Genomic DNA, 19,549 nt, shown 5'->3' with positions numbered 1-19,549 from the left:
TTTATCAAACTGACAATCAAACATGTCACTTCCTTAAAATGTTTGAACACCAATCATACGAAGGTCAATATTAGACACTCTACATTGGACGCACACACCCAGTAATTACAAGAAAAACCAAAAGTAGGAAGAAGTTAACAATTAAAACGTATATATTCTGAGAAAAAAGAAAGCAGAAAGCAGAAAGCATGCTTGAAGTAGATGTGTATTTCACTTTCACTTCAGTTTTGATGCTAATCGGCGCTGCAGGGGAACGTCGGCTCTTGCTGCGTGTTGTTGCAGTCATTCTGTAACTGTGACTCATTTGGCAACATTTCACCGACTCCAACAAGTGCCTGCGTTTGTGGAGGGTGTGTGTGTGTGTGTGTGTGTGTGTGTGTGTGTGTGTGTGTGTGTGTGTGTGTTAGTGCAAGACGTGCTGACTAACAGGAAAAACATGCAGGACACACCGAAGGCCACTCAGCATCTTCGTCTTCCTTGGAATGGCAGCAGTTTGAAAGAGGAGGAGGAGAAAGAAAAGAGAAAGAGGTGGAGGAGGAAGAGGAGGAGGAGAGGGAGGGAGGGATAAACAGGAGGCTGATATCAGGCATCAAGGGCAAATGAAAAGCTAAGGAAGCACACAGACGCAGGAATTATATAACACTGTTGCACTGTGGGAAACAGGAAGCAGACAGAAACCGCATGTCCACCCGCCCCCCCCCCCCATGCAAATTTGCTGGATCTTAGCTTTTTTAGTGTGTGTGTGTGTGTGTGTGTGTGTGTGTGTGCGTGCTTGTGTTGTAGTGGACATGCTTTTTTATTACTCAACACAAATAAAGGGATGAATTATCTCTTTTTTATTTTATTATTGTGGCTTTATGATTAAAAAACAATTAAAATGCAGCCCTGTCTTCCTCAGTATCCCTCTTTACTTTACTGTCAAAGAGTCTATATGTATATATATGTGTGTGTATATATATATATATATATATATATATATATATACATATATATACATATATATATATATATATACATATATATACATATATATATATATATATACATATATACATATATATATATATATATATATATATATATATATAAGATAGGTTAGTTACATTTTTAACCCTTGCGTATTATTCAGAATCAAATTTGACCCATTTTTGTGGAGCTGAGTGGTTACACCTTTGCTGCAGGTTCTCTCTCTCTCTCTCTCTGTCTGTCTCTCTCCCTCTCTCTGTCTCTCTCTCTCTCTCTCTCTCTCAGTACTTTCAAACACAGGAAAAAAATTCTCCAAAATACATTTATACATAAAAAAATTGACACCCTAAACAATTCTTTTAGCGGGACTTTTCCTAATGTGACCGACAGTATCCAAAAATTTTTTGCACAGCTGATACACATTTTGACCTGTAGCCTAATTATGAAAGAAATTTAAAAGAAATCAGCATTTAAACATGATGTATTCATCATCTTCTATAAAATTAAAGCATAAATAGTGATTGTAAATGTCTTTTTTACCCCATTTAATTAATCAAACATTTATTATTAATGACTGATGGGGGAATTTATGAATGTGAATTGGTGTAAAGACGAATTATGAGCCAGAATAATAATGATAAGTTGTTTGGGTGAACTCTAGTCAAAGAAAGTTTTTAGTTGTTGAGGACAGAAAGTGAATTGGCAAATGTTCGTCATTTCTTGAGAAAATATGCCAAATATTTCCTGGATCCAGCTCCTCAAAATGTGACAGTGTGCTATTTATTTTGTCTTATGTGACATTGAATCTGATATCTGAAGGTTTTAGACTCTCGGTCAGACAAAACAAGCAGACTGAAGACATTACAGCAACTTCTCAGAAACAATTGTTTTTGGGACTGAACAATGATCTTATAATGAGATTTTTTTCTTTCAAAGCTTTAAGTGTTTTTTTTTAAATGACAGAAGTCCTTTCATTCAAGGAGAATCTATACAAGTCCTGCCTGTCACTGTCTTTCTTATTTTTCCATTATTTTACTATTTTTGAGTCCAAATAAGTCAAAGTTTTCATTTTTTTGGGACTCAAGTCTGACTCAAAGACTATGTTCATTATAGATTAACTTATCAATTATCTTCTCATTTAACCAATTGATTGTTTGATGTGTAAAATATTTGCCCAAGCCTGAATGTGACATTATCTTTTGTCTCTTTACGGTCATACAAGAATAAATAAACCAGAAAATATTCATATTAGAGAAGCTGGAATCAGAGTAATGACTCAAGACAATAAATCAATTAATAAAATAGTTGGCTATTCATTTTCTTTCAGTCAGTGTTGTAGCTCATGATTAAAGATAGGAAACGCCTCTAAATCAATATAATGTCCTCACAAATGACAGAAAGTGTGCAGGGGAGAAAGATGATTGTTTTTTAGGTATGAGTCAACCTCCATAGTCTTGTTTGGTTTCTTCTTCTCAGCTTGCATAACCTTGGATTTTCTGCTGCTTGCATAAAGAAACTAACAAGCTACTGTATAATAATAAGAAGTCAGTAAGTCTAAAGAGAAAACAGGAAGGAAATGCTAATGACCTGTCTGTTAACCACTGAAGCAACTGTTCTGGTTAAGCTGAAAATAATGTTTTTTATTTGTTTATTTGATTTTTTTTTTTTTATAACCTTGTTAAACCGATACAGATGTTTTCTCATTCTGTGCTCACTGAGACCTGTATAGAGCGAGGCGTGATTGACTTTTAGGCGGGAAAACTCACACTTCTAGGAAAGAAGGGAGGGAAGAAGGAAAGGAGGGAGGAAAGAAAGATGGAAGGAAGGAATGAAGGGAGAAGGAAAGGAGGGAGGAAGGAAAGATGGATGGAAGGAAGGAAGGGAAGGAAGGGGTGGAGGGAATGATGGAAGGGAGGAAGAAGGAAAGGAGGAAGGGAAGGAAGGAAGGAATGATGGTAGGGAGGAAGAAGGATGGAAGGGAGGAAGAAAGAAGGAAAGGAGGAAGGAAAGATGGAAGGAAGGAAGGAAGGGAAGGAGGGAGAGAAGGAAATAAGGAAGGATGGAAGGAAGGAATGATGGAGGGAAGTAAGGATGGAAGGGGGGAAGAAGAAAGGAAGGTATGAGGGAGGAAGGAAAGAAGGACAGGAGGAAGGAAAGGAAGGAGAGAAGGGAGGAAAGAAGGAACAGTCAAAACAGATGGGGTCAGTTTGACCCGGGAGGACGACAGGAAGGTTAAATAATCTCCAGTAAAGCTCAAATGAACTATCAAACTCTATAACGTGTATTTTTAATCATATTCTTCTATTCATTCGTCTTTTAGACTCATTTCTTCAGTATTTTCATTCATCAGTGTTCAAACTGCTGGGAAAGTTTTCTTTCTTTCTTTTCTTTGCCTCATTTTGTGCCTCAGATCACTTTCATACTGTCACACCGAATCTGACGTTTTCAATTGTGATTTGCTCCACTTTCATATGTGGTCTTAAAAGCTGATGATGAACCTTTATTTGTGGCAGTCTGACCTCAGCTTCAACCGTCATTTTGAATTCATGCATCGTTTACCGCTCGGCAGAGGAAGCTACAAGTCAACCTAATGAAACTTTTTGATATATGAAACCTGCTTCTGTTCATCTCAGCCACGACTGCTCCACAAAAAACAGCTGTGATGAAAAGTTTCTGTTTTCTTTAGGCTCAATTTTTTTGCAGCTACTGTGATGCTTATTAATACAGAAATGACTCCATTTAAGGCGGTATTTATATTCGTGGTTGTTCTTCACTTTGATGTGTTTACTCCTGCATAAACCTGCCAGATGTGCTGTCTTCATCACTCTTCTGTTGCATATGAAAGCCTTAAAAATAAAGTGAGATCTCAGCGATGATCAGATTTGAGCCATCGAGACTTTAGAGCAGGGGTGTCAAACATGCGGCCCGTGGGCCAGAAGCGGCCCGCCGAGGGGTGCGATCCGGCCCACTTGCCATCTAGGGCTCTTTTCCTTCCTTCCATCTGTCCTTCCTACCTTCCTTTTTTTCCATTCTTTGTTAATTCCTTCTTTTCTTCCTTCTGTCCTTCCTTCCATCTGTCCTTCCTTCCTTTCTTCCTTCTGTCCTTCCTTCCATCTGTCCGTCCTTCCTTCCTTTCTTCCTTCTGTCCTTCCTTCCATCTGTCCTTCCTTCCTTTCCTCCTTCTGTCCTTCCTTCCATCTGTCCTTCCTTCCTTTCTTCCTTCTGTCCTTCCTTCCATCTGTCCTTCCTTCCTTTCTTCCTTCTGTCCTTCCTTCCATCTGTCCTTCCTTCCATCTGTCTATCCGTCCTTCACTAACTCTCTTTCCTACCTTTCTTCCTTCCTTCCTTTTGCCTGTCTTTCCTTCCTTCCCTTCTTATTTCCTTATTTCCTTCCTTTCTTCCTTCTTTCCTTCCATCTTTTTAATGATCCGGCCCACATGAGATCAAATTGGTCTGTATGTGGCCCTTGAATGAAAATGAGTTTGACTCCCCTGCTTTAGAGGTTTTTTCAGCCTGAATATTGGAATTTTTCTTCCTTCTTTTGCATAAAAACGATTAACTTCAGAGTGATTCTTTGTTATAATATTGAACATTTGCAGTAGAAAAGCTGAATGTTTTGTTTTTGCAAGTAAATGCATGTACTTACTTGTGCATGCTGTTCTCTGGTGACTCACTTCACCACAAAAACAACACTTTGGCCATTTTCTACACTTTGATTGGGTTTTTTTTTTGCATGTTTTTCAGTCTCTGCATTGTGTCTTTTTTCTGTGTCCTTGTCTCTTTGTAGCCATCAAGGAGAAATACAACGACTGGACTGAGTTCCTGGTTCAGGACCTGACCGGCTCCAGGACGGCACCGGCTAACCTGCTGGAGGGGGTGAGTGTGTTATTATCTCTTATCTTCTGCTCTTCTTAAATCAATTCCTACATTTTTTTTAAGATGGATTATTCTGATAGTCTATCGTTATGGTTTCTTCTTGCTTAATATGAAGAGACAGAAGAGACAGAACTTTTCACCCCAAGCTAAATATGATGCTATGAAGGAAGGAAGGAAGGATGAAGCCAACCAGACTAATTTACAATAAAGGCAAATTATGGCTGCAAATATTAGTTTATTTCATCATTGAGTCATCTGATGATTATTTTCTTGATTAACTGATTAGTTAAAAATGTTAGTCCACAACCCAGATATATTCAATTTACTGTCAAAAACACAAAATATTCATATATGAGAATATTCAAGTTTTATTTGGGGGGAAAAAAGTAGGAGCAGTTATTTAACCTTCCTGTCGTCCTCCAGCGTCAAATTGACCCCGTCTGTTTTGACAGTTCCTTCCTTCCTTCTTTCTTCCTTCTTTCCTTCCGTACTTCCTCTTCCTTTCCTTCTTTCCTCTGTCCTTCCTCTTCCTTTCCTTCTTTCCTCTGTGCTTCTTTCCTCTGTCCTTCCTTCCTCCCTCCCTCCCTCCCTCCTTTCCTTCCTTCCTTCCTTCCTTCCTTCCTCCCTCCATCCTTTCCTTCCTTCCTTCCTTCCTTGACTCAAGGACAACAGGAGGGTTAATACATGTAGATATTTTAGTAGTAGTTATGTAATAATAAAGATGCAGATTTGAGCCAAAGGAGAACATTTTATCATAGAAAAACACCTCAGGATAAAACTGGTAGCAGCTTTATTGATTGGAGGATTGAATTGTAGTTTTAAACATTAAAAAAGGAATAGTAGAATATGTTTACAACGTCTTTGTCGGACGTTTTATTAAAGTATTCATGAGCCGTTCCTTTTCCGGTTCACATCGCCTGCTCCTGTTTCCATCCGGGCGGAAACACTCAAGCTGTATTTTTATCCTTAACGCCTGAAATCATCGCTTCACTTCATTCAGTTTTTTGTTTGTTTTTTTTGCAAAAGAGAGTTTTTTAAAGAAAAACACATCAGTGCTTATACTTAAAAAAAAAGAAGAGAAAATGTAAGTTATGCATAATTATAAGGAAGAGAGCAAAGCCGTATCAGATATCAGAGAAACAACTTTGTGTCTCTCTCTATCTGCTCACTGAAATGTAATAGCTTTTTGCCCGGAAGCTTTATGGAGAAGTCTGTGTGTGTGTGTGTGTGTTTGTTTATGTGTGTGTGTGTTTGTTTATGTGTGTGTGTGTGTGTCTCATATACAAGTATTTATTCTTTAAAATAACTGGAAAGTAAAGGAGGAAATTAGTTTTCCAAGTATTTTTCCAGTATTGGTGTCAGTTAACCCTCCTGTTGTCCTTGAGTCAAGGAAGGAAGGAAGGAAGGATGGAAGGAAAGGAGGAAGGAAGGAGGGAAGGAAGGAAGGAGGGAAGGAAGGAAGGAAGGAAGGAAAGGAGGGAGGGAGGAAAGAAAAGAAGGAAGAGAGGAAGGTTGGAGGGAGGAAGGAAGGAAGGAAAGAAGGAACAGTCAAAACAGACGTGGTCAATTTGACCCGGGAGGACGACACAAGGGTTAATTAAACTAACTGTCAAATTTCTATCTGGAGCTTCTGAAGGTTAACATCCTCATCATCACATATTCGGTTATTCAGGCCTCAAAATTGTTCCCGTATTTCATATAACCGTCTCCCAGCAGCTCCCTCCTGTTCTGTCCTGTCCTGTCCTGTTGTTTTGTTTTTCCTGGAAACTCCCTTTTAAACTTTATTATGATTAATCGTCATACTCGCTTCCATGGAAGTTTGTTCGACGTCATCCGAGTTGCCAGATGGTCTATAAGCCACAATCAGCTCACTACATACAATTTTAACCTATTTGTCATCGTAACCCTGGTAACCCTGGCAACCCTTAACCCTTAACATGAGAGTTTGACTGAATAGTTTCTATTTATATCCTCCAGTCACCAGGATAGAGACTTTGTGCCTCTTGCAAATCCTGCAGGGTCGATTTTAATAAAAGACACAGCAGGAAAAATGACTAAATAAATTATTTACTACACTATACATACGACTTACTATTCACACTCCCTTCAAACGCCCCCTCATAAACAGGTATGCTATGACCTTTATTATAGTTCCTCTTTTTTTTAAACATCGCTTCCTTGTGCACTTTACTTTACTGCTTCGTGTTTCCGACAGTTGTTTAGGGAAAAATTTGCAATTTCATTTGGATGAATGTGTGTGTGTGTGTGTGTGTGTATGAGAATGCATATATACAGTCATCACCTGCATGGAGACTTATGGATGATTTTAGATAGTTTTAAATAAGTATTTTCTGTATGAGTGTCTTCTGAGATCGCTCTACCCAATTATTACTAAATAAGTATAATTGTCCATTTTTTGGGCTCATGAGGTTCAAGTGAGGAAGTTAATTAACCATCCTGCCTTGATATCTGTGTGGTCAGATAATTGCTTGGTTGAATTAGGGAAGAAAAAATACCTATCTAATACCTTTTTTAAAATTCAAATATCACATGAATATTGTCTGTTATTTCTCAAGTCTAACATCACTGTAGGTTACAGGTACAGTAGGTATTCATGTATGTATTAAAAACTACAGTCAGGTGTCCAAATGATTATTGAAACAGTTTTTTAATGCTGTAATTATTCCTCCTGTTCATGCTGATCAATTATAGAAGATCCCTTCATAATGTAAATGTATTTAAAAAGTAGATGTGAAGTTTATATGAAGCTCTTATCAAGTGATATCTGACACATTTACAGTCTTTATAGCATCAAACTCCCTCTTAGTGCTTCCCTGTTGAGCTGTGGGGGAAGTATAGTAACAAAAAGATGGACTCTGACACTAAAAACACTGTAAAGTTGAAGGATATCTACTTGATTTGACTCATTTGGATGCTGAAGCTTCATATTAAATACATCTTTCTTGCACAGAAGGAGGACTGTGGATTTTGTCCCTCCATCACTTCCATTATAAACACTATATAGGGATCTTCTAATGGTCAGTATAAACAGGAGGAATCATTACAGCAAGAAAAACAGGCTTTATTGTTCATTTGAGCTCTTGACTGTTGTTTCTGGACAGACTTGTGAAGTTAAACCACTAATCTTAACACTATCTTTGCCTTTAGAGCTGCTGGATGTCTAAGAGATTCATGAATAAAAAGAAAAACTCTCTCTCCCCCTCTCTCTCTCTCTCTCTCAGCCTTTACGAGGTAAGAACACGGTGGATTTGATCATCGAGGGCTCCGTCTTGGAGCTCGAGGACGTCTCGGATCCTTTCCATTACTGGCCCGTCCGAGTCATCCAGAACGTGGGAGGGCGGCTCCGTCTACGCTACGCCGGCCTCTCCGACCAGGCTCAGGAGGACACCTGGCTGTTCTACCTGGACGTTAGGCTCCGCCCCCTCGGCTGGGCTCTGGAGAACAGCTTCACCTTAGAGCCGCCAACAGGTGATCATCTAATCTGCCTGCACCTTCTAATTTACAATCCGCCTGAAACTAATGTGGTGACAAGACGCAATTTTAATGTTCCAGAAAATTTAATTACATGATACTTAACGATACCTAATGAATCATGTCTTTTGTGTGTGTATGTGTGTGCATGTGTGTGTGTGTGTGTGTGTGTGTGTGTGTGTGTGTGTGTGTGTGTGGTTCTTGTTTGAAGTTAACAATCGGATCTAACGGCCGTAGGTTCTTAGAAATCTGATATCTGATGCCAATATTTTAATGCTGAAGATGCAGAAAGTTAATTATATGAGACAGAGTGTGAATCTGCTCTATGAGAGGGACGATTTCGCAACATTTCTTAAATAGTGCAAACGTGTGAGGCCCAAAAACATGATGCACACTTCATGATTTAATGGAACAGACATATAAATAAACAGTGCATGTTAGATTTGGATGTTTAATTTAATATAAGTGTGCAGACTGTAGCTGAATAGCAAAAAAAATATGTTTGAGCTGCAACTAGGAATGGGAATTGATTTTATTAATATAAATGCCGTCATCGATTCTGCTTATCAATTTTTTCATGCAGGGATAAAAAGTTTTCAGTGGCAATGCAACAGTCTTATTATCTCCACTGTTTATCAATGAGCTTGCATGCTGATGAATATATGAAACGTAACAGGTAAATTAAATTGTCCGTAGCCAAAAGTTAACTGCAGTAATTAATTAATAAGTTATGTGATCTTACAGTCTTCTGCCTCGGGGGTGAGGTGGAGTGCTTTATTATTATTATTATTATATCTGCAGTACTGTCCAACATGCTGAGCAGCTGCAGGAACGTTGAAGTGATATTTGAGGAGTTGATTTAAGTTGCTTATGCTGCAGCCTGTGTGTGTGTGTGGGGGGGGGGGGGTCTCGTTTGCTACTGCCGGCGTTCGCTGCTGCACCCGCTCTGCTAACGTTTAGCGATGATGTTGAAAGTTCACTACATAATTTATGTTCGCCTCATAAATGATAATTACTTAGTCGTTAAATCAAAACATGCTTGCAACCGCTGTCGTTTTTGAAGATGAACTACGAGATAACAAGAAATGCTGGATGTCGTTTGAAAAGTACTCGCAGCAGCAGCAGCAGCAGCAGCAAAGAAAGCAATTACATGTTAATGGTTACAGACAGATCTTCAGACTGGAGATAACTGGTTAGAGATTGTTGAGGAGATCCATGAACCTTTTTTTTTTACGACTGAGAAAATAACTGTACATTGGAAGATGAGACTAAATGGATTTTCTATGTGTTTAATTAGGGATGTGACTGATTGTCAACATAAATATCAGTTACCTCTCTGCTGCTGTATAATGTTTAATGTCACTGCTAGGATCCATATACAGTCATATGAAAAAGTTTGGGCACCCCTGATCATTTTCAATATTTTCCTTTATAAATCATTGGTTTTTCGGATCAGCAATTTCAGTTAAATATATCATATAGCAGACAAACACAGTGATATTTGAGAAGTAAAGTGAAGTTTATAGGATTTACAGAAAGTGTGCAATAATTACTTGAACAAAAGTAGGCAGGTGCATAAATTTGGGCACCCCAACAGAAAAATTACATCAATATTTAGTAGATCCTCTTTTTGCAGAAATAACAGCCTCTAAACGCTTCCTATAGCTTCCAATGAGGGTCTGGATTCTGGTTGAAGGTATTTTTGACCATTCTTCTTTACAAAACATCTCCAGTTCAGTCAGGTTTGATGGTTTCCGAGCATGGACAGCCCGCTTTAAATCACACCACAGATTTTGTCTGGGGACTGAGATGGCCATTCCAGAACGTTGTACTTGTTCCTCTGCATGAATGCCTTAGTAGATTTTGAGCAGTGTTTGGGGTCGTTGTCTTGTTGAAGTATCCAGCCCCGGCGCAACTTCAACTTTGTCACTGATTCTTGAACATTGTTCGCAAGAATCTGCTGATACTGACTGGAATCCATGCGACCTTTAACTTTAACAAGATTGCCAGTACCTGCACTGGCCACACAGCCCCACAGCATGATGGAACCACCACCAAATTTTACTGTGGGTAGCAAGTGTTTGTCTTGGAATGCTGTGTTCTTCTTCCGCCATGCATACCGCCCCTTATTATGTCCAAATAACTCCATTTTAGTTTCATCAGTCCACAGTACCTTATTCCAAAATGAAGCTGGCTTGTCCAAATGTGCTTTAGCATACCTCAAGCGACTCTGTTTGTGGCATGTGCGCAGAAAAGGCTTCTGCCGCATTACTCTCCCATACAGCATCTCCTTGTGCAAAGTGCGCTGAATAGTTGAACGATGCACAGTGACACCATCTGCAGCAAGATCATGTTGTAGGTCTTTGGAGCTGGTCTGTGGGTTGATCTTGACTGTTCTCACCATCCTTCGCCTCTGCTTATCTGAGATCTGTCTTAGCCCGCCACTTCGGGCCTTAACTAGAACTGTGCCTGTGGTCTTCCATTTCCTCACGATGTTCCTCACAGTGGAAACTGACAGCTTAAATCTCTGAGCTAGCTTTTTGTATCCTTCCTCTAAACCATGATGTTGAACAATCTTTGTTTTCAGGTCATTTGACAGTTGTTTTGAGGCTCCCATGTTGCCACTCTTCAGAGAAGATGCAAAGAGGAGAACAACTTGCAACTGGCCACCTTAAATACCCTTTCTCTTGATTGGCTTCACCTGTGTATGTAGGTCAAGGGTCAATGAGCTTACCAAACAAATTTTGTGTTCCAATTATTAGTGCTAAAGGTATTCAAATCAATAAAACAACAAGGGTGCCCAAATTTATGCACCTGCCTACTTGTGTTTAAGTAATTATTGCACACTTTCTGTAAATCCAATAAACTTCATTTCACTTCTCAAATATCACTGTGTTTGTCTGCTATATGATATATTTAACTGAAATTGCTGATCCGAACAACCAATGATTTATAAAGGAAAATATTGAGAATGATCAGGGGTGCCCAAACTTTTTCATACCACTGTATCATATTCACAGTATGGTGGAAATAGACCATGAGTTTTATTTGAATCATTATTTCAGTGCTGTTGTTCTTGATAAACATACTTAATAAGCTTTAACCCTTATAGTACTATAGGTCATGATACAAAGGTCCCATTTGGTATGGAAGTACCTTAGGGCCATAGAAATAAATGTATCCTAAGACACAAGTGAGATCACATTTTTTATAAATGGCCGCCGACCATACTTGAGAGGCCCATATCTTTGCTTCTGTTATAGCTATAATGACACATTTGGTATCAAAGTGCACATTTTTGGGGTCAAGGACTCGAATAAAATAGGTTCCAAGACTGAAAAATGATAATGTTGTGGCTGTGTTTAGCTCAGTGGGTAGAGCACCTGCCCCATGTGTGAGGCTACAGTCCTCGAATCTCTATCCTGTGTGTCAGTGTCCCCCTCTCTGCCTCCCATTTCCTGTCTCTCTCTACTAACCTCTACATTAAAGGCAAAAAATTAACTTAAAAAAACAAAAAAACCCAATAATGTTGTCCTTACCTTCACAATTCTTAACCTCCCTACTATTAAACAGGCAACGTGCACCAGGAGATAATTGGTTAAGACTGGTAGAATTGAAGCTTGGGGTACAGTAGGTCTTTACTTTGATAGAAATGATTTAAAAAATCAGTGTAGAAACTAGTATGTGTGATATTAATGACAAGGGAAACCAAGAAAGTATCACTTCTCTTTATTAAATATAGCATTCAGTTGTTTTTACCATTATGACCATTTATATGGGCATCAAAAAATCCAAAATATATTAAAAATAATTGTGGGAATTTCTTACTTTAGGTGCAAATGAGAAAACTAGTAACATCAAATTATGTTTTTTTTTACATCTCATTATGGAACCGGTTCTTTATTCCCATCCTTAGCTGCAACGATTGATTGATTAATCAATTATCTGCTTTAAGCCTCTCTTTGAGTTTTGGACTGTTTATATTTGTTATCTGATATTTTATAGAAGTGATTAAAGCTGAGGAAGGTTCTGCAAAAAGGAGGGAAAAAAATGATTTGGAAATAAAACCCTCCCCTCCCCCTCCCTCCCTCCCTCCTCGTCCTCTGCTCTCTGCTCTCTGTCCGAAGCGCCTCCCAACAGATGAGCACACGCTTCACACACTCTCACACACACACTCACTCACACACACACACACACTCACACACTCTCACACACACACACGCAACACCAGTGTTTACTACTGCGCTCACTTCCTCTCAATGCAAAACAAGCTTTAGTAAAACTCCAAACAGGACAAGCTTCTCTGTTTGAAGTAATGAGTGTCCCATCTCTCTCCCTGCTGGAGGTCGAGTGATATCACATTTGGACAGTCTCTCGCTCCGTCCTTGTTGTGAAGATTATCTGCTGTTCGGGTTTTTCTCTGCGCGACATGCAACAGTGGGATGAGCTCATGTTGCTTTTTCATTCTGCTTTCTGTTGATATTCTCTCAAATTTTTCTTTCTCTTCTTCTGCAATTCTCACTTCCTGTCCGTCAGAAGGAAGTGTTATTAATAAGTACGTGCAGGCCAAAGCCACAGATACTAGGTTTTTTTTCTTTATTGTCAAAGCTTTTCGTTTATTGATTGCTGCTAGGATGCTTAGAGAATTAAAAATATACATATATATATATATATATAACTGCTTCTGAAACATGTTTATCTCTTCTAGCTTTCATGGAGAAAATAAAGGGCAATTACTCTATAATAACAATAATCACTCGTTACAGCCGCCTTTTTTCCATATAAAGAGATTTTTTGTACATTTCAAGAGATTTAAAGTACACATTTAAAGGCTAAATAAGGAGTTGAAAGCTTTATTCGTCACTTGTAACAGCTGAGGAAGGGTTTGAGTATTAAAAGTAGATTTACCATCATATTAATGGCGTTAATGACCCTAACCCTAACCCTTCATATCATCTCTTTACTCCTCAGAGCTCCGGTCTCTGAAGAGCGCCTCCGACTGGCAGCAGGCTCTGGAGGAAGCTCGACTCGACGGACAGACGAGTCCGTTGCCGCTAGAAGTGTTCAAGGTGAGACTCACATACACACGTCTCCGCTCTTCACATAGTGTGTGTGTGTGTGTGTATAATGTCAGCGCTACCTAAGGCCAGATGATAAATTCCCTCTTAGTGTTTCCCTGTTGAGCTGTGGTGGAAGTATAGTATAAAAAAGACTTTGGCTCTAAAAACACTGTAAAGTTGAAACATAGAAGACTTGATTTGACTCATTTGGACGACTGAAGCTTCATATATAACTTTTAAATGCATGTTTTAATCACAGAAGGAGGACTGTAGATTTTGAATGATTACAGCAATGATTACAATGTTGTTTTTAACCACTATTACCTCTGATGATATAAAACTTAGAGAACTTTATGCTTTATTTTACAGGTCAATAACTTCTTCTCAATCATTTCCTGTAATGGTGAATATGATTTAGTACCAATTATAAGGAAAATAGAGAAAAAAAAGTAAAAGTTGTCATTTAAACCCAAGTTAAATATTAATTAAATGTTTATTTATTATTAGAAACTTTACTCTCTATTCACTGTATGTTGATTTAGACAAATTTGACATTTTTCTTCAGCTGTACTACTGTCCACTGATTAAAAGACTACCACTTAATGAACTTTGTCACACACAATACAATATGATGATACTATCAACGCCACAAGAATTACTGTAGGTGACTGTAGGTGTAGGTGAATGCAGGTTTTCTGTTTAAAAACGAAAGATCTGGATTTTTTTCCCCTTCCTAAACGTGCAGCCCTAATAGAAACACTGTCAAACTTTCCTAACAGGAAATAAAACTCTTTCATTTCCAGTCAGTTTAACATGAATAGAGAAAGAAACCGGTCGTTGGCATGAGGAGCGTTTACATGGCTGAAAAAACAAAAGAAAGAAACTTTGCCAAAATGTAAATCATGCAAATTCATCAGTTAAAAATAAAATGTGTGTGTCTTCTTGTGTGATCCACCTTCTTTTTTTTTATTAATCACTAAACTGGGAATAACACTTGGCCTTACTGAGGTGCTTCATTCATTACACGCCCGCCCAGCAGCGTTTGCATGACCTACATTGTCATCTTGCATGTGTGCACATTTAACAAGGGAAAAAAAAGGAGCACATTCGTCTAAAAGTCTTGACTTTACTGTGTCAGGACCACGTAGACCTGCCCAAGCACTCCTTCAAGACGGGGATGAAGCTGGAGATGGTTTCTCCGCGGGAGCTGCTTCAGATCTGCCCCGTTTCTGTCACCAAGGTGAGTCAGACTGAAATCTTGTCTTAATAAAGCTATCAAGACTCCTCCCCTCAGGCGTTCTTCAGCTGCCTTTTATTATCAAAGAGGCAGTCTCATTCCTCAAGTTTGTAGATTCTGCTGAAATACCGCCTTAAATACCCCTCAGGGAGTTCTTGGGTATTTTATTGCATTGCATTGGTATCCTAATAATACTCCAGCTTCTTCTTTTCTTTTTTTTTTTGTTTCCCCCTTCGACTGTCATCAAAAAATCTGAATAGTCTTCTTGACAGGTGCGTTGGAGGAGTAATAGAGAACAGGCGTGGTTCAAAAAGTGGAGCCTGTTGCCACTAATGAAATATTTGGGATAATTAGTCTCTGTGAAACCCGCCTTTTGTATTTCAGATGTATATATTTCCATTTGTGAGGAAGGCAGGAAGGGTGGAAGAAGGAAGGTAGGGAGGAAAGAAGGATGGAAGGAAGGAAGGAAAGAGGGAGGGAGGAAAGAGGGAAGGAAAGAAGTAAGTAGGGAGGGAGGAAGGAAAGGAAGGGGGGAGGAAGGAAGGAAGGGAAGAAAGAGGGAAGGAGAGAAGTAGGGAGGGAGGAAGGAAGGAGGGAATGGAGGAAGAAGGAAGTAGGGAGGGAGGAAAGGAAGGAAGGGAGGAAGGTAGAAAGAAGGTAGAGAGGAAAGAAGGATAGAAGGAAGGAAGGAGGGAATGGAGGAAGAAGGAAAGAAAAAAAGGAAGTAGGGAGGTGGAAAGAAAGGAAGGGAGTGAGGAAGAAGGAAGGAAGGAGGTAGGGAGGGAGGAAAGGAAGGAAGGGAGGAAGGAAGGAGGGGAGGAAAGAAGGACAGAAGGAAGGAAAGAAGGAACAGTCAAAACAGACGGGGTCAATTTGACCCGGGAGGACGACAGGAAATTTAAAGACTAATTTTCTCTGCTCACTCGTTTCTCTTCAGGTCTACAACGAGACCTACTTCCAGGTCACGCTTGACGACCTCTCTGTTGACGTGAAGCCGCAGTTGCTAGTGTGCCACGCCAACTCACCAGGCATCCTGCCCGTCCAGTGGTGCCTGAAAAACGGCGTCGGCCTGGAGCGACCGCGAGGCTACGAGGGCCAAGACTTCGACTGGGCCGACTACCTGAAGCAGAGCGGAACCGAAGCGGCTCCTGACGCTTGCTTCCCCGATGTAAGAATGATTTAACACTACTCCTTTTTAAAGCAGGAAAGATTTAAAAGTATTTTCCCCCTCCGGCACGCTAAAAAAAATACAGAGTGGTATAGTAGAGATACCTGTTTGATGTTATCAGAGTGAGCCTGATCATTTCTGGAAGGAGCTCAGCTGGTAAAAAAATCTATTTCGGAAACCACATATTTTGTTCAGAACATCAATACCACTTCATGAACCGAATGATTTTTAACATCCCCTACACACTGTGCTATTTTAAGCTGCTGCAAACAGAAGTTGACATTTGTAAGAGAAATATAACCAACATTAGGATACATATTGATTTAGAGCATTTGGCAACCGAGTACAGATTTTTATGTAGTAACTAATCAATGTGTGATGAAAAGTGGGAGGCAGCTTCAGAGGAGACTCAGTGAATAGATGTTTATATTAGTTATTACATTAATATCAAAAGGAGATCACATAGAAAAGCCTAAATTGGTGTGATTAGGTTAAGGAGATACAGTAGTTTGGGGGAATTTTATGGTTTTTCTCACTTTCATAGAGTCAAAAAACCCTTCAGACAGACTTTTTTTGTACTCCGAAGTATGTCAAACAGCAATACTACACTAACTTGGCTCAACTGTTGAGTGTCTGTCGGATAAAATGACATAATCACGATCCAATAGTCATCCAGAAATTCAGCGAAACTAAGCAAGTGAGGGTTGAGGCGGGGGGGGTTTACCTAAGGGGAAATCCACAGTTTTAGACTTTTAAAAATCCCTGCTGTAGAATATATTGGCCAACGCATTACTGTAACAGAGCCTTTTCACCAAAAGCGCCAAGTTCAGTTTGGTCCAGATGATAACTATTACATCCAATGTCTGCACGCTCCTGTGCAGCTGCAGAAACCATCACGCTGATGAACGCTATGCTGGTTTTCCATCAGGTTTTCTGGCAGCCAAAGTTCACATAAACAGACCTCCTTAATGGCATTTTAGCCTTGATGTAAGGAAGAGGATGTTACCGCGGCGATACTTTTACTGTAAGAAGGAAAATTAACGTGCATCCGTGAATTCATGAAGTTATATAACTCTCTGATACTACTGGGATTTAACCCTCCTGTTGTCCTCAGGTCAAGGAAGGATAGAAGGAAGGAGAGAAGGAAGGAAGGAAAGGAGGAAGGAGGAAAAGAGGAAGGAGAGAAGGAAGGAAGGAAAGGAGTAAGGAGGGAGGGAGGGAGAAAGGAAGGAAAGGAGTAAGGAGGGAGGAAGGGAGTAAGGAGGGAGGAAGGAAGGAAGGGAGGAAGGAAGGAAAGGAGGAAGGAAGGAAGGGAGTAAGGACAAAAAGAGGAAGGAATTTAGGAGAGATGGGAGAAAAGAAAGAAGGAAGCAAGGAAGGAAAGGAGTAAGGAGGGAGGGAGGAAGGAAAGGAGTAAGGAGGGAGGAAGGAGGGAAGGAAGGAAGGAAAGGAGGAAGGAATTTAGGAGAGAAGGGAGGAAGGAAAGAAGGAAGCAAGGAAGAACAGTCAAAAGAGATGGGGTCAGTTTGACCCGGGCGGAGGACAGGAGGGTTAAGGGAAACATCTCTAATGTTGTTTAGTAGAGTTACGTGCTGCTCTACAATCCTTCACTGCCTCACACAAACTATTAATTCATTCTGAACCTGTTAAGAGTCATCTTTTAAATACTGTAAGGTTAAAAAAAAAAAAGCAACATCAGCAAAAACTATGTGGCCAAAATGTTTGTTTTGCTGCAGTTTGAAAACACGAGAGTGAATCAGATGGATTACGCAACAACGATGATGATGATGATGCTGATGATGATGATGTGTCTCTGCCTGCATTCACATCTCACTATCTCCTGTACAATCTGGCAGTTCATTTATTTTATTATTACAGCAATCACACACAGTTTATCATGCAGTCAACCTGCTGCAAGATCGCTGTTATCTCTCACACACACACACACACACACACACACACACACACACAGAAACACACACACGGGAAAATCAGGGTCAAATCAGTTTGAATGTCTCGTTATCGGAGCCTGGCTTTAGGTTATCTCAGGTTAGATCGCTGTCCTAAATGTAAAATAAACTCCTTCTCCTCCTCTATCCGTGTGTGTGCGTGTGTGTGTGTGCGTGTGTGTGTGTGTTCAGACATGGCAGAACAGAGGCTTTGCCAAGGACATGTGGCTGGAAGCAGTGAACCCGCACCAGCCAGCAGAGGTGTGTGTGGCCCAGATCACACAGGTCAGAGGACGCCTGCTGTGGCTACGACTGGAAGGTAAGACGTGTGTGTGTGTGTGTGTGTGTGTGTGTGTGTGTGTGTGTGTGTAAGAAGGATAGTGTGTGTGTGTGTGTGTGTGTGTGTGTGTGTGTGTGTAAGAAGGATAGTGTGTCAGAGGACTCCTACTGTGACTCTGAGTGAATGTAATAACTGCTCTCTCTCTCTCTCTCCCTCTCCCCCCCTCCCCCTCCCCCTCTCCCTCTCCCCCCCTCCCCCTCCAGGTGTGGCTAAACCCCTGTCAGAGTGTATCGTGGACGTCGAGTCCATGGACATCTTCCCTGTCGGCTGGTGTGAGGCAAACGCTTACCCTCTGACCCCTCCACTCAAACCTGTCTGTACGTACACACACACACACACACACACCCCCCCACACACACACACACTCTCATATACACATACACATAAACCCATATTTCCCTGTGTGTGACAACGAGATGCAAACTTTCTCCCACAGGCCAGAAGCAGAAGAAGATAGCCGTGGTCCAACCAGAGAAACAGTAAGAAAGACAAATATTTATTTATTTATTTTTAAATATGAGCAGTCGCTGTCATCATGAGAGATTAAAGAAAAGGTCTGAATAAATGAGAGAAGAAATATAATGAACGCAGATGTTTCCTAAATTATATGAAACATGTGTTATGGATTTCATGGTCTGGAACTAATAATTATTTTGATTATTATTTAATATGGGATTTATTTTCTAGATTAATCGATTAGTTATTGTTGCAAAGAAATGCCAGAAACATGTCAGAAAGATGTCAAGTGTCAACATACGCAGGTTTAAAACAAGACAACGACTTCTCTTTTTCTTTTCTGCTCTTCTTTAACCACCAATAAACTTCCTAGAAACTAAAAAAAAATGTGGATTTAACTAACAAAACACTTACAAGCCCAGGATGGTATGTGCTCAAATCACTACAGATAAAGATGTTGTATATGAAGTTACATCCAGTATCCATGTTTGCTTGTTATTACACTTCCTATAAAACTTCTTCTCCAAAAGACATTAAGTTCATAGTGAGTGTAACTTTTGGGATAAATCATTTACCAGTCAATAGCTGCCAATAATAATAATTCATTTTTTATTAACTTGCTCCAAAAACTTGGGAGAAAATGGGAGACATTAATGATTCAGTTTAAAGATAAATTAAATATTGTAAAGTGATCATCATCCAGTGAAAACACAACAGCAACTCTTTCTGCTCTTTCACCACCAATAAACTTCCTAGAAACTAAAAAAATGTGGATTTAACTAACAAAACACTAACAAGCCCAGGATGGTATGTGCTCAAATCACTACAGATAAAGATGTTATACTGGATAAACACATAATAACAAGAAATATATGAAGTTACATTATATTGTTATTACACTTCCTATAAAACTTCTTCTCTAGTTCTTCTTCACGTAAAAGCCATTAAGTTCATAGTGAGTGTAACTTTTGGGATAAATCATTTACCAGTCGATAGCTGCCAATA

The 19,549-nt window shown here is 39.7% G+C and overlaps 1 protein-coding gene across 3 annotated transcripts in view; it reads left to right on the top strand.

Moving 5' to 3' along the window:
• sfmbt2 (Scm like with four mbt domains 2) overlaps nt 1-19,549 on the top strand; it is a 74,414-nt gene that overhangs the window by 41,041 nt on the left and 13,824 nt on the right. For all 3 annotated transcript variants that reach the window (XM_053314093.1, XM_053314094.1, XM_053314092.1), the window contains 8 exons: nt 4,754-4,842; nt 8,085-8,331; nt 13,306-13,403; nt 14,533-14,634; nt 15,569-15,799; nt 17,941-18,067; nt 18,292-18,405; nt 18,525-18,567. In XM_053314093.1, coding sequence (XP_053170068.1) covers nt 4,754-4,842; nt 8,085-8,331; nt 13,306-13,403; nt 14,533-14,634; nt 15,569-15,799; nt 17,941-18,067; nt 18,292-18,405; nt 18,525-18,567 — 1,051 coding nt within the window. The remainder of the gene's footprint in view (nt 1-4,753; nt 4,843-8,084; nt 8,332-13,305; nt 13,404-14,532; nt 14,635-15,568; nt 15,800-17,940; nt 18,068-18,291; nt 18,406-18,524; nt 18,568-19,549) is intronic.

This window comes from Scomber japonicus, chromosome 23 (assembly GCF_027409825.1).
Source record: "Scomber japonicus isolate fScoJap1 chromosome 23, fScoJap1.pri, whole genome shotgun sequence".
NCBI classification, from domain to species: Eukaryota; Metazoa; Chordata; class Actinopteri; order Scombriformes; family Scombridae; genus Scomber; species Scomber japonicus.
Note: the sequence above shows the minus strand (reverse complement) of the source record. Positions and strands in the feature narration are given on the sequence as shown.